We start from the raw sequence: 16,320 nt of genomic DNA on the forward strand, positions 1-16,320 counted from the left end.
ACGCACCTGCGCCTCATGACACTCACCTGGACTCTATCACCTTCCTGATTACCTCTCCTATATCTGTTACTCCCTTTGGTTCTTTCCTCAGGCGTTATTGATTCTGATTCTGTTTCATGTCTGTACACTATTCGTGTTTTGTTCCATGTTTTATTTATTATTACATTTTCACTGCTGTACTTGCTTCCCGACTCCCAGCGTACACGTTACAGAATAACGCCTCACCAAGGGGAAGCAACAAGGATCTTTTTATTTTTACCAGTGACCTCGGGTCCAAGCAACCGGGGATGCCTCAGCCCACTCATCAGGCTCCCGCGCCTCAACCGGCTAGTCAGGCTCCCGCGCCTCAACCGGCTTGTCAGGCTCCCGCGTCTCAGCCGGCTCTTCAGGCTCCCGCGCCTCAGATGGCTCTGTCACTCCCCTTGGTTCTTTCCTCAGGAGTTATTGTTTCTGTTTCACGTCTGTACGCTATTCGTGTTTCGTTCCATGTTTTACTTATTATTACATTGTCACTCCCTGCACTTGCTTCCCGACTCCCAGCGTACACGTTGCACATGCTCGCGTACAAAAACACAGGGAGGAACTATAGTTCTAGAAGTTCTAAAATGATCATGCTAAATAACAAGATATTAATAAAGTTGTTTTTGTCTGGTCACATGTTGTCACATGGGATGAAGCAAAAACAACCACACATACACATACATACACACACATAAATAAATACAATGCATTCGGAAAGTATTTAGACTTTTTCCACATTTTGTTACGTTACAGCTTAATTCTAAAATAGATTCAATTGACCCCCCCCACCATCAATCTACACACAATACCCAATAATTACAAAGCAAAAACAGGTTTTTAGAAATGTTTTCAAATATCACGTTTACATAAGTTTCCAGACCCTTTACTCAGTACTGGGTAGAAGAACCTTTGGCAGCGACCTTCAGCCTCGAGTCGTCTTGGGTATGATGCTACAAGCTTGGCACACCTGTATTTGCGGAGTTTCTCCCTCTCTTCTCTGCAGATCCTCTCAACCTCTGTCAGGTGGGTGGGGAGCGTCGCTGCACAGCTATTTTCAAGTCTCTCCAGAGATGCTAAATTGGGTTCAAGTCCGGGCTCTGGCTAGGCCACTCAAGGACATTCAGAGACTTGACCCGAAGCCACTCCTTGTCTTGGCTGTGTGCTTAGGGTCATTGTCCTGATGGACGGTGAACCTTCAACCAAGTCTGAGGTCCTCTGTACTTTGCTCCGTTCATCTTTCCCTCGATCCTGACTAGTCTCCCAGTCCCTGCCACTGAAAAACATCCCCACAGCATGATGCTGCCACCACTATGCTTCACCATAGGGGTGGTGCCAGGATTACTCCTGACGTAAAGCTTGGCATTCAGGCCAAAGAGTTCAATCTTGGTGTCAGAAGACCAGAGAATCTTGTTTCTCAAGGTCTGAGAGTCCTTTAGGTGCCTTTTGGCAAACTCCAAGCGGGCTGTCATGTGACACTTACTAAGGAGTGGCTTCCATCTAGCCACTCTCCATAAAGGCCTGATTGGTGGAGTGCCGCAGAGATCATTGACTTTCTGGAAGGTTCTCCCATCTCCACAGAAGAATGCTGGAGCTCTGTCAGAGTGACCATTGGGTTATTGGTCACCTCCCTGACCAAGGCCCTTCTCCCCGATTGCTCGGTTTGGCCAGGCGGCCAGCTCTAGGAAGAGTCTTGGTGGTTCCAAACTTCTTTCATTTAAGAATGATGGAGGCCACTGTGTTCTTGGGGACTTTCAATGCTACAGACATTTTTTGGTACTCTTCCCCAGATCTGTGCCTCGACACAATCCTGTTTCGGCGCTCTACCGACAGTTCTTTCAACCTCATGGCTTTGTGTTTGCTCTCACATGCACTGTCAACTGTGGGACCTTATATATACAGGTGTATGCCTTTCCAAATCATATCCAATCAATTGAATTGACCATATATCAATTTCGGTCTCATAGTAAAGGGTCTGAATATTTATGTAAATAAGGTATTTCTGTTTTACATTTTTAATACAGTACCAGTCAAAAGTTTGGACACACTTACTCATTTAAAGGTTTTTCTTTATGTTTACTATATACCACATTGTAGAATAATAGTGAAGACATCAAAACTATCAAATAACACATATGGAATCATGTAGTAACCAAAAAAGTGTTTAACAAATCAAAATATATTTTAGATTTGAGATTCTTCAAAGTAGCCACCCTTTGCCTTGATGACAGCTTTGCACACTCTTGGCATTCTCTCAACCAGCTTCATGAGGTAGTCACCTGGAATGCATTTCAATTAACAGGTGCGCCGTGTTAAAAGTTAATTTGTGGAATTTCTTTCCTTCTTAATGCATTTGAGCCAATCAGTTGCATTGTGACAAGGTAGGTGGGGTATACAGAAGATTGTCCTATTTGGTAAAAGACCAAGTCCATATTATGGCAAGAACAGCTCAAGTAAGCAAAGAGAAATGACAGCAAATCATTACTTTAAGACATGAAGGTCAGTCAATGCGGAAAATTTTAAGAACTTTGAAAGTTTCTTCAAGTGTAGTCGCAAAAAACTTTCAGTGCTCTGATGACACTGCCTTTCATGAGGACCGCCACAGGAAAGGAAGACCCAGAGTTTCCTTTGCTGCAGAGGATTACCAGCCTCAGAAATTGCAGAGATTTACAGAATTCAAGTAACAGACACGTTTCAACATTTACTGTTCAGAGTAGACTGCGTGAATCAGGCCTTCATGGTCGAATTGCTGCAAAGAAACCATTACTAAAGGGCATAAAAACGAAGAGATTTGCTTGGGCTAAGAAACACAAGCAATGGAAATTAGACCGGTGGTCCTTTGGTCTGAGTCCAAATTAGTAGATTTTTGCTTCTAACCGCCGTGTCTTTGTGAGAAGGAGAGTAGGTGAACGGATGATCTCTGCATATGTGGTTCCCACTGTGAAGCATGGAGGAGGAGGTGTGATGGTGTGGGGGTGTTTTACTGGTGATACTGTCAGTGATCTAATGGAATTCAAGGCACACTTAACCAGCATGGCTACCACAGCATCCTGCAGCGATACGCCATCACATCTGTTTTGCGCTTAGTGGGACTATCATTTGTTTTTCAACAAGACAATGATCCAACACACCTCCAGGCTGTGCAAGGGCTATTTGACCAAGAAGGAGAGTGATGGAGTGCTGCATCAGATGACCTGGCCTCCACAATCCCCGACCTCAACCTAATTGAGGTGCTTCGGGATGAGTTGAACCGCAGAGTGAAGGAAAAGCAGCAAACAAGTACTCAGCATATATGGGAACTCCTTCAAGACTGTTGGAAAAGCATTCCAGGTGAAGCTGGTTGTGTAAATGACAAGAGTGTGCAAAGCTGTCATCAAGGCAAAGGCTGGCTACTTTGAAGAATCTAAAATATATTTTGATTTGTTTAACACTTTTTTGGTTACTACATGATTCCATATGTGTTATTTCATAGTTTTGAAGTAATCACTGTTCTTCTACAATGTAGAAAATAGTCCAAATAAAGAAAAAACATTGAATGAGTAGGTGTTTCCAAACTTTTGACTGGTACTGTACATTTGCTAAAATTTCTAAAATTCTGTTTTCGCTTTGTCATTATGAGGTATTGTGTTGTCTGTTACTCGGAAGCGGTGGATGGTGTGCATGCCTCCTGAGTTAGACTGGAAGCCCACTCCGAATACCTCTTCTCCGCCGGCGGTGTTTTGGAGCAGCCTCTGGAATAAGTTAAATTGCCCTGGGGGGTACGAACAAAGGATACAATTCGGGAAAGTCGTATTCCTGGTTTTAATACTGGTGAGTTACCGCCGCTCTGATATCCCCCCCAAAACATCCGGCTGTATGTAATAACACAAAAAAACATCTGGGCTAATAATGAAATAACACACACAAAAACAAAATACTGCAAAGTTGCTTAGGCGCTAGAAGCAGAGCTGCCATATCTGTCGGCGGCATCTTACTCAAAAGTATGGAGCATACAGTCAGGAAGTAGAGAGCTATAAGGAAGAGCAGGACCATGGAACTGTGTTCAAATTAAATTATCACAATTTAGAGTAATGGATTGAATAGAATAAATCAATCGCAAACTATGAAGCCCAAGACGCACCGTTTATTGACCTTCACAATATCCAAACTTAACCATAGGATACTTTATCCTTTGTAACACTGTAATCATCCCCAAATGTTGTACTCAACCACTTCTAAAACCGTTTCAATTTGTTAGTTAGTAGCTTTGGGCTTGCATTACATCACTACTCTCATGAGAACTGGCAGTAATACAAGTATTGTTGTTGGTGTTGCTGCCTAATGAGCAGTGATGATGTTATTTCGCATCAGCAGAATGGTGCCAGAAGAGTGACACGGTTGCCATGACGATGGTCTGAACGTTCAGCTCAATACTGCAGAGAATGTCTATTCCACATGGTCCTGTAAAAGATGCAGCTAGTCATGTAAGAAAGATGTAGAGGAACTAGCTAATGTAGTATTATCCACAGGTAGCTTCAGGGGTGGCCAATCAATCTCAGTCATTGAGGGACACAGTGTGTAACGGTTTTTGAACTGAAAGAAATGCAAAATGCTTTGAAAATAAAAAAGCTCGCAGTATGCTCACTCAGTGCTCCAGTGACATTTCACAGAGATACGTTTGTTTTTGAGAGAAATCCTCTTTAAAAAAAGAACAGGTATCTTGTAATAATATGGAAAGCTTTTACTAAAAAATGTCATGACTCAAAATCAATATCTATCCTACCTCTATGTTGTTTTTATGTCCTGTACATGCGAAAAGAAAGATGATGAGTTCAACGGGAAAGTGAGACTGTCAGGTAGCCATTATTCTCGCACGGCGTCCAGCCTGGACGACACGATGCTTTATGATTTTTGTACCACTGTTTTTCTCTGGCCTCCATTGATTTAGTCACCCTCATTCTGTCCATCCTACAAGGGTAAAAACCAATAACCTTTGAACAGATTGTCATAGACACATGAGGGTTGAACCATTGGTTTTCTTGGAGGATTATCGACACAATTAACATAGTTTTTTACCTGTTGGTCAAAATAGGATTTAAGCCCGCTGCCCCATATCCCATTTCATGTCAGGCTAGCTCCATACCTATCCCAAAGAAGAGTACAAACTACACCCCACTTTGACCTATGAAAACGTATCATTTGGACTTCACCACTGATAGATGCATCTATTTTTCACTATTTCCCTGTTCAAAGCCAGTGATCCATAAAAGCTTAACTGCTTGCTGCTCCCCTTCAAAGACATAGAGAGGATTCAGCATACTTTTAATGCAATCCTGTGGGACAGTAGATGCTGCAACAATGAAATGCCCAGCCAGGCAGACATAGATATATTTTCATAAAATGTTACACACAGTCAAGTACAGCCATGCTATACACACTCTAGATGTGACTCATACCCTAAATGTACACAGAATCCACCATCCACCGTGTACTAATGCCAGCTTAGCTAGCATGTAAATAAAAATATGTTTCATACACCTGATAGGTGCAGTGAAATGTGCTGTTATACAGGGTCAGCCATAGAAGTACAGTGCCCCTGGAGGAAATTAGGATTAAGTGCCTTGCTCAAGGGCCCATTGACAGATTTTTCATCTCAATTACATTGTGCATGTTCATTTATACAGTAACTATTATTTAACATGGGATTCACCTGGGATTTGAACTCACAACCTCTTGGTTCATGGCATTCCCATCTTCCTGCTACACCACCATGTCTGTGTCAGTGACTGGATTCCCCTGTATTGCTACACTTTGCACTTTTAATTAAATCTCAGCTTGGTTAAAAGTGCACTCAAGAAAAACAATTGTATTTATCTTAGTGATAAAGGAGTAACATTAAAAGAGAGTAATATGCCACACCAACATTAGAGCACTATACAGAAAACCCTAACATTTCTGAAATAAGTAAATTAAATCATTGATGAGAGAATAGTTAGATTAACTGATAGCTGACACATACATGGTGGCATAGCAGGAAGATATGAATGCCGTGAACCAAGAGGTTATGAGTTTAAATCCCAGGTAAGAAAATGTAAGCAGCTCCAGTGTACGTATATTTGGGATTGTGTTTTAGGTTATTATCCTCCTGCTGAAGGGGGAATTTGTCTCCCGGTGTCTGTTGGAAAGGAGGCTGAACCAGGTTGTCCTCGAGGATTTTGCCTGTACTTAGCTCTATTCCATTTATTTTTATAGACAAAAAAAACTCACTAGTCCTAGCCAATGACAAGCATACCCATAACATGATGCTGCCACCACCACGCTTGAAAATATGAAGAGTGGTACTCAGTAATGTATTGTGTTTGCCCCAAACATAACACTTTGTATTCAGGACATAAAGTTCATTTCTTTGACACATTCTTTGCAGTTTTAATATAGTGCCTTATTACAAACAGGATGCATGTTTTGGAATATTTGTATTATGTACAGGCTTCCTTCTTTTCACTCTGTAATTAGGTTAGTATTTAAGTTAGTATTGTGTAGTAACTACAATGTTGTTGAACGATCCTCCGTTATCACAGCCATTAAACTCTGTAACTGTTTTCAAGTCACCATTGGCTTCATGGTGAAATCCCTGAGTGGTTCCATTCCTCTCCGGGCAAAAGAGTTAGGAAGGACGCCTATAGCTTTGTAGTTACTGGGTGTATTGATACACCATCTAAAATGTAACTAATAACTTCACCATGCTCAAAGGGATATTCAATGTCTGCTTTTTTTTTACCCATCTGCCAGTAAATTCACTGCTCAATTGAGGGACCTTACAGATAATTGTATGCGTGGTGTACAGTATTTTACCTTTATTTAACAAGGCAAGTCAGTTAAGAACAAATTCTTATTTTCAATGACAGCCAGGGGCAGAATGACAGATTTGTACCTTTCGGATCGGGGATTTGATCTTGCAACCTTTCGGTTGCTAGTCTACCGCTCTAACCACTAGGCTGCGCTGTTGCCCACCTCAGTGATGAGGTAGTCATTCAAAAATCATGTTAAGCACTATTATTGCACACAGTGAGTTCATGCAACTTATTATGTGACTTGTTAAGCAAATATTTACTCATGAATTTATTTAGGCTTGCCATAACAGAGCGGTTGAATATTTATTGGCTCAAAACATTTCAGCTTTTAATTTTTTATTAATTTGTTAAAATTTCTAAAAACATAATTCCACTTCGACATTATGGGGCATTGTGTGTAGCTCAGCGACACAAAATCTAAATGTAATACATTTGAAATTTAGGCGGTAACACAACACAATGTGGAAAAGGTCAAGGGGTGTGAATACTTTCTGAAAGTACTATATGTCAAATATGTAAGTTGAAAACGCTGCATGTTGAAAGAACTGTTTGTCCCTATCCTTGCCAACAAACATCTGTGAATGGATCAGTGGTTCAACCAATCAGGGCCCTGATAGGCTTGGCAACAGTAAAAAGGGGTGGTCTGTAAAGATATATATATATTTTTTTTTTACATTTCTAAGGGACCATCAGGTGACATCTTAAAAACGTATTTAGGGACGTACCTGAAACAAGCTGGGAACAAGACAAAAACCTCCAGGGGACCACAACAGAATGTCCTGTGTTTTAAATGACATTGGACACAGGAATGTTCTTGCAACATGCCCATAAAACCTGTCTAGAATATTAACATCTTATATTCTAAGAACATGGTAACCATGTTTTGTGTGTGTTTGGTGTGACGTTGATGGAATATTCTCCTATCCCTCAGAAAACTAGACACAGGAACGTTCTTGCAACATTCCCATGAAACGTGTCTAGAACATTAATATTAAATGTTCTGAGAACATGGTAACCATGTTCTGGGTTCCGGTTAACTTTGAGAAAATGGTCTCTTGGAAACAGTCCTAGCACATCACTGGAACATTCCTATGAAAACTGAAGGTAATAACCTAATGCAACTCTTAAGAGAACGTTCCTTAAAGTTGTGAGAACGTTTGTTGTTAGTTGGGGTCTGTTGATTGAGCCTAGTACAGTACAACAATGGCAGCTAGCATGAGTCTCTGTTATTAGGTCTAGTGCAGCGATGCTAGCTTAGCTAGCATTAGTCACTGACTGACTCAAATGAATACAAATCTCCATAGTGACCAAACAGCTGCGATCTGGACCAAATTACAGTAGGCAACATGACATGGGACTTTCCTTGAGAACAAAGAACTCTCTCTATTTCTCTCTCCTCCTCTGTCTCTCTCTCTCTCTCTCTCTGCATATCTCATCTCCTCCTTGCAAATACGCAAATCATTCAATCAGGATTGTTATTATTACACCTCATAAACACAAACTTCACCCGCGTGAACACTCTCCCACACCCAAATCATCTTCAAGTATCCTCATACACCCCTTAACGTCACATAAACCCAAAAACCAACACAGCTCCAAAATCAACGCCCAACCGCATATAGATATAGGATCTTCATCTCCATTATCTTGTTTTTGACCGAGAGAGAGATAATCTGACTCCAGTAATCTGACTCTTAGAGGGGTGACATTTCAGGTGTGATTGGCCGGGGAGACACTGGCTAGCGTTCTGACCTTTGACCTCTCAGAGAAGAAGATGCCGAGGAGGATTACTTTCTCGCCAGGCTAGGTGGGGTAGGGAAGTCGCAGGCAAGAAGATGGTAACCGGAGGTTGTTTTTGTAATCTTGCTCAGGCTATCTGTCTTAAAGCGACGCAGCAGAGTTTTTGTATAATTTCAGCCAGTAGTTTTGAAAATAGCACTCACAAGTTAAAAAAATATATACACTGCTCAAAAAAATAAAGGGAACACTTAAACAACACAATGTAACTCCAAGTGAATCACACTTCTGTGAAATCAAACTGTCCACTTAGGAAGCAACACTGATTGACAATAAATTTCACATGCTGTTGTGCAAATGGAATAGACAAAAGGTGGAAATTATAGGCAATTAGCAAGACACCCAAAATGCACATTTGTGGCCTGCTGGAGGTCATTTTGCAGGGCGCTGGCAGTGCACCTCCTTGCACAAAGGCAGAGGTAGCGGTCCTGCTGCTGGGTTGTTGCCCTCCTACGGCCTCCTCCACGTCTCCTGATGTACTGGCCTGTCTCCTGGTAGCGCCTCCATGCTCTGGACACTACGCTGACAGACACAGCAAACCTTTTTGCCACAGCTCGCATTGATGTGCCATCGTGGATGAACTGCACTACCTGAGCCACTTGTGTAGGTTGTAGACTCCGTCTCATGCTACCACTAGAGTGAGAGCACCGCCAGCATTCAAAAGTGACCAAAACATCAGCCAGGAAGCATAGGAACTGAGAAGTGGTCTGTGGTCACCACCTGCAGAATCACTCCTTTTTTGGGGGTGTCTTGCTAATTGCCTATCATTTCCACCTTTTGTCTATTCCATTTGCACAACAGCATGTGCAATTTATTGTCAATCAGTGTTGCTTCCTAAGTGGACAGTTTGATTTCACAGAAGTGTGATTCACTTGGAGTTACATTGTGTTGTTTAAGTGTTCCCTTTATTTTTTTGAGCAGTGTATATTTTAAATAATTCATTTTTTAATTCCGCAATTCGTTTGATATGTTACAAATTCCAATTTGTATAATACGTTATGAATTTCTAACTGCTTACGATTCCGTTCAATCTCTTTAACTGTCAGTGTTTCTGGTGCCTCTGCATTTTAACTTTCTATCTCTCTCCCTCAACACTCGTAACAATTACTGTATGGCACCAAAACCTCTAGATTACCATTTTCTTCAATTGTTCACATAAGCACCGCTTTTGAATGCAGACACCACCACAACCTCAACAACGCTCAGTCTAAAGAAACAAGATAAATCTAGAAATTGTGGGACTACTCTAATTTGTATATGGCTGAATCGTTGTCATCCACACTATTTATGGTTTGAGACATCCATGAGGAGACAGCAGCTCAGGAGCCTCATTACTACGGATAGAGTACATTGGATTACACACCTTGTGCTACTCATCTGTCCAATAGCATTACTGAACATTACAGGGTTGAAGTGAAATCATATGATGTTTTCCATCTGTGAAATGCATCAGAGCAAGTCACACAACATAAACCGTCGTGCTGGACCAGTCCTCTGATCAGTATCTTGAGATATTGTGGTCTTTCCTGCAATTAAACTATTCACATATTTTTATATACTGGTGGATATTGAGTTTTGTACTCTTAAAAATCCAATTACCTCTGATTTTGTCAGGGTGCATCATTTAATAATTAATATATGCTGTTTGGTGGAAATGCTATTTTCAGTATGTATTTTAGACCCCTGAAAGCTTGTTTCTGATTGGCTAACGAACGCTCCACATTGACCAGTAGTCAGCAGTAAGACAGTGAAGGGTCAAGCTACTCAGCAACTCAGCAGTCTAGCTACTCACACACACACACACACACACACACACACACACACACACACACACACACACACACACACACACACACACACACACACACACACACACACACACACACACCCTACTCAACTCAGCTACATGGCTGCACATGGGCACACACGGGCTTGCAGTCAATCTATCGTATTCGAAGTGTGGTAGGTACATAAAGGATGGTGTAGCCCGTTCTGCAGTCAAATGACCTAGTGGCCTCATGGGTGGAATGTTATTCATATTTTTCATAATTTCATAATTAATAAACATATATATTTTTGAAGACGCAGAAAATCCGGTGTTTCTATGTTAAACAGTTTTGTTATATTCCAGTGTTCTGTGATTTATATCAAGTGTAATATTGAGATGCAAACTAAAAATATATAATACAATTCAACTCTATATCTGACATGGTACAGGTGTCTTCTATTTTTAAGCTCATAGCCATATGTGTGAGCTGTATACTTTTGTCTCAAAGTAGATTTGTTTAAAAAAAGAAGAAGAACCCTGATTTAGCCCTCTGCGGTGAAAGGTTAAGATGTTCACCTGCGGCCTAGCGTTGTGTATTATGGTGCCGGGAGAGCATTGAAAGCACGGATAGAAGTTAGAGCTGTGACATATGTCTCTCCGTCTCTCCCCGGAAGGCTTTTCGCCTTCTTGGTAACTGCGCCATCCCTGTCCAGAGCTATTTACAGTTGTGACAGCTAGCGCTACTCTAAACCTGTAAGAAGACACTGTATGTGTCAAGCATCTCAAAGTATGAGTGCTGATATAGGATACATTTTCCCTTTTTGATCACAATGAATAAGATGACATGGATAGGGGGGGGGGGCCTGATCCTAGATCAGTACTCTTACTTCGATACTCTTGATACAAACAGCCACAGGTCCCTCCTGTCCATGTAATCTTATAGACTATGATCAAAAAAACGGATACTCGATCAGCACTCCTTCTTTGAGACGCTTGATACATACAGAGCCAGACTTACCCTGATCTGCTGTGGGCGTGAGGTGCTGTGTGCAGAAGAACTGCAGGGGTAGATATCGGGTTGTTGTTATGATGTCATAGTCTAATTTTGATCCTCTTTGAATTCAGCAGTTTGATAGTTCATCCGCTACAACCCACATACCGTACCTGTATGCACGCACACATACCCATATACCCACGAGCCGCTTGGACACCCTCAAGCAGAGCTAGATAGCACAGAGAACCCCGAAGCAAAAACCTATGGATTTAGGACTCAGCTACGCAGACCAGACCAGACCAGCTTCAACTCTTGTTTTCCAACGACCAGTAACATGACGTGTCCAAGGCCCAACCATTTGGAGTGCTCCACATCCTGGTTCAGTCGAACTAACCAGGCTCCTAATATTCTTAGGAAAGACCGACTATATTTTCTATTAAGGTGCTTTTTTAGCATCTCTCAGCGTGTAGTGTTCTACCCTGCCACCTTGTCTCTTTCTCTCTCTCCCTCATCCCCTCTTCCCTCCATTTCCCCCTGGGTTGATGATACTGCTGGCTTCCTGGAACATACCTGCAGCACAAATTATGCCATGTCTCTCTCCCTCATTGTTGCCCCTCCCTCCATTCTCTCATCCCTCAGTTTCCCTCTATCCACTCTCCCCCTCTTTCTCATCATCCTTTTGCCCCACATCAGGGGTCATGTTATCTAGCCTCAGGTACCTTCTCCTCCATCTCCCTCATAAGTCCTCCCTCAACCCTTCATCCCCTTTTTCCCCCTTATCCCTCAGTTTCGTCATGCTGTCCCAACACCCACGTCCAGGGTCAACTCCTCCATCTCACTCATCCTTACTCCCTCTTCCCCTCCATTCCTCCATCCATTCCCTCCAAAGAACCCACCTCCAGGGCGAGCTCCTCCATCTCGAATGCTTTCTGGGCGTTTTTGTTGTTCTCCACATGTGCATGGTAGTAGATCACCATGACATCGTACTTCTTCATCACAGACTTGTAGTTCTTAGCGTTGAGATCATGGACGCGGTCTTTCCCATCATACTCGGGGATCTCCAGACCCTTCTCTCCCCAGGAAATGTTCCCCAAAGAGAGCAGGGCCCCCAGAAACACCCAACCCCACTTCATTGTTCCAGATTATTGTTGGTTCCCCCCACTCAGGTCTCCCACGACTTGGACGTCAATTACTGAATTGTTTAATGTTGCGGAATTTTTTTAATTTTTGCGTTGTTCCTAAAATAAAAAATAAAAAAAACGCCACTTAGGAACAAGGTCCACTTCGTTTCGACGCCGGCCAGAGAAGAGCAGGTCGGAGAGTTGAACCCCCCCTTTTACACGCGGGCTCAAACACTACTGTCCAAGGGGGTGAGTGAGGGGTGGGGTTCCAACGACGAGGGCGAGTTGGAGGGAGAGAGAAGCAGGCTGCAACCTGGGGAGAGTGGGCAACCAAAAAGTAGGGAGAGCAAGTGGGAGGGGGATGGGGGGGCTTGATGACGATGGGTTTGGGGGGGGGGGTTAGAAAATAGCAAATGGATGGAAACGTGGGAGGGGCTATCTTTGGATCACATGGCCACCTGTTGGATGAGAGAGAGAGAGAGAGAGAGAGAGAGAGAGAGAGAGAGAGAGAGAGAGAGAGAGAGAGAGAGAGAGAGAGAGAGATTCTTTGGCACAGCGTAAAGGCCTTGAAGTACTGTACATTTAGAGTTATGGTGATGACTCCTGGCTTCCCCTGTTCCCAGTCCACCTGGTTGTGCTGCTGATCCAGTTTCTTCAATTCTGCCTATTGAACCCTGACTTGTTCACCGGACGTGCTACCTTTTCCCCGGACCTGCTGTTTCCTCTCTCTCTCTCTCTCTCTCTCTCTCTCTCTCTCTCTCTCTCTCTCTCTCTCTCTCTCTCTCTCTCTCTCTCTCTCTCTCTCTCTCTCTCTCTCTCTCTCTCTCTCTCTCTCTCTCTCTCTCTCTCCTCTCTCTCTCTCTCTCTCTCTCTCTCTCTCTCTCTCTCTCTCTCTCTCTCTCTCTCTCTCTCTCTCTCTCTCTCTCTCAACCTTTGAATGCTTGGCTATGAAAAGCCAACTGACATTTACTCCTGGGGTGCTGACTCTATAACTCTATAGCAAGTAATTGTAAATGACCATGTCATTCAAGAGCCAACCAGATATAGCTGATGTTTTTATACTGCCTCTCCTCAATGAAATATCAACAAAGGAGCTGGCCTAGATGGACTGGAACCCACATGTATAAAGTGGTCTGCTAATGTTATAATCTATCCTCTAGCACAGTGGTTCCCAAACATTTTATAGTCCCGTACCCTTTCAAACATTCAACTTCCGGCTGCGTACCCCCTCTAGCACCAGGGTCAGCGTACTCTCAAATGTTTTTTTTTGCCATCATTGTAAGCCTGCCAGACACACACACACTATACGAGACATTTATTAAACATAAGAATGAGTGTGAGTTTTTGTCACAACCCTTATTTGTTCATCGAAATTTGTGAATAACTCACCATAGGTTAATGAGAAGGGTGTGCTTGAAAGGATGCACATAAATCTGCAATTTTGGGTTGTATTGGAGAGTCTCAGTCTTAAATAATTTTCCACACACAGTCTGTGCCTGTATTTAGTTTTCATGCTAGTGAGGGCCGAGCATCCACTCTCACATAGGTACGTGGTTGCAAAGGGCATGAGTGTCTTATCGTGATTTGCCAGAAACTCTGGCACTGCAAGAAACTCTGGCAGTGGCTTCTGAATAAATTCATTTTCACAGAACCGCTTGTTACCATTTCGATGAGGCTCTCTTGTTCAGATATTGGTAAATGGACTGGAGGCAAGGCATGAAAGGGATGATGAATCCAGTTGTTTGTGTCAACCGTTTCGGGAAAGTACCTGCGTAATTGCGCACCCAAGTCACTCAGGTGCTTCGCTAAATCAGATTTTACATTATCCGTAAGCTTGAGTTCATCTGCACACAAAAAATCACACAATGATGGAAAGACCTGTGTGTTGTCCTTGTTAATGCAGACAGAGAAGAGCTACAACTTCGTCATCAATGCCTCAATTTTGTCCCGTACATTGAATATAGTTGCGGAGAGTCCTGTAATCCTAGATTCAGATCATTCAAGCGAAAAAAAACTCCACCCAGATAGGCCAGTCGTGTGAGAAACTCGACATGCAGGCGTGTCAATACTCTGCCCCTTGATAACCAGCGCACTTCTGTATGTTGTAAAAGCGTTACATAGTCACTGCCCATATCATTGCATACTGCAGAAAATACACGAGAGTTCAGGGGCCTTGCTTAAACAGAGTTAACCATTTTCATAGTAGTGTCCAAAACGTCTTTCAAGCATTCCCTTGGCAGTAAGAGCCTCTCGGTAGATGCTGCAGTGTACCCAAGTGACGTCGGGAGCAACTGCTTGCACGCGTGTTACCACTCCACTATGTCTCCCTGCCATGGCTTTGCACCATCAGTACAGATACCAACATGAGCAGCAGCTACGTTTAGCTACATACGGACCGTTAGTGGAATTCCCGCAAGAGAGGTTAATGTGATTGGATGTTCATTATTTGACCAGGCTACCTGTATTTGACATTGTGTTGTTATTTCGCTGAACACTAGATGGTTTAATTTTATTTTTGGCAGTGAAACGAGGCTACTCAGGTGAGAAAAAAAACTCACCCAAATGTATAGCCCTGTTGAAAAAATATAAATGGACTGTTTGAAAATATGAAGAAGAAAAAAATGAAAGAAAATTACCCAAAAAAAAAACATTTAAATGTGAATCACATTTTGATTCGGTGTACCCCCGACGGCATTGCGCGTATGCAGTTTGGGAATACCTGCTCTAGCACATCTTTCCACATGTCTTTTACGACTGGTGAAATACCTTTTGTTCGGAAATGTGCCCGAGTGACCCCTCTCTTCATAAAGGTGGAAACTCCCTTAGACCCAAAGAACTATAGACCTATATCAGTCATTTGTTCAATAGCAAAAATCCGTGAGAAATGAATACATTCCCAAATGTATCAGTACATACATTTCATTTCATTTCACCATTTCAATCTGACTTTAAACCAAACCATTCTACCTCTACAGCATTAGTGAAACTTACTCATTATATACACTGTGTACAAAACATTAATATTGAGTTTCACCCCCTTTTGCTCTCAGAACAGCCTCAATTCGTCAAGGCATCCATAGGGATGCTGGCCCATGTTGACTCCAGTGTTTCCCTCCAGTTTGTCAAGTTGGTCGATTTTTTTTTTTTTTTATGTCCTTTGCGTGATGGACCGTTCTTGATACACACAGAAAACTGTTGTGTGTGAAATCCCCAGCAGCGTTGCAGTGCTTGACACACTTACACCGGTACGCCCGGCACCTACTACCATACTCCGTTCAAAGGCACTTAAATCTTTTGTCATGCCCATTCACCCTCTGAATGGCACACACACACATTCCATCTCTCAATTGTCTCAAGGCTTAAAAATCCTTCTTTAACCTTTCTTCTCCCCCTCATCTACACTGATTGAAGTGGATTTAACAGGTGACATCAATAAGGGATCTCAGTCTATGTCATGGAAAGAGTGGGTGTTCCTAATTTGTTTACACTCAGTAATATGTTAGCTAGTATTGTGTGTGTTTACACATGTAGCCTAGGTACAGTATATGCACGAGTGAGTGTATATATATTTAGGGGATCTTGGAGACAGCGAGATAGAGAGACGAAGCTAGAGCGAGAGAGAGAGCACTAGAGCCAGAGCGAGATAGAGAGAAGGAGAGAGAGCTAGAGAGAAGGAGAGAGAGCTAGAGACAGAGTTAGAGCAAGAGAGAGAGAGATAGACAGGAGAGAGAGCTAGAGAGAGAGATATCTAGAGAGGAGCGAGAGCCAAAGAGAGAGAGAGAGAGCTAGAGA

The 16,320-nt window shown here is 42.6% G+C and overlaps 1 protein-coding gene across 2 annotated transcripts in view; it reads right to left on the reverse strand.

Annotated features, from left to right (window-relative positions):
* Nucleotides 1-12,848, reverse strand: part of LOC129865542 (calsequestrin-1-like) — a 36,213-nt gene extending 23,365 nt beyond the window's left edge. The window contains exon 1 of one of the 2 annotated variants that reach the window (XM_055938410.1): nucleotides 12,304-12,848. In XM_055938410.1, the coding sequence (XP_055794385.1) occupies nucleotides 12,304-12,540 (237 nt within the window). In that variant the 5' untranslated portion in view covers nucleotides 12,541-12,848. The remainder of the gene's footprint in view (nucleotides 1-12,303) is intronic. The other variant, XM_055938411.1, reaches the window with a different exon arrangement.
* Between the last annotated feature and the right edge of the window lie 3,472 nt (nucleotides 12,849-16,320).

Source organism: Salvelinus fontinalis, chromosome 11, assembly GCF_029448725.1.
Source record: "Salvelinus fontinalis isolate EN_2023a chromosome 11, ASM2944872v1, whole genome shotgun sequence".
Classification (NCBI taxonomy): Eukaryota; Metazoa; Chordata; class Actinopteri; order Salmoniformes; family Salmonidae; genus Salvelinus; species Salvelinus fontinalis.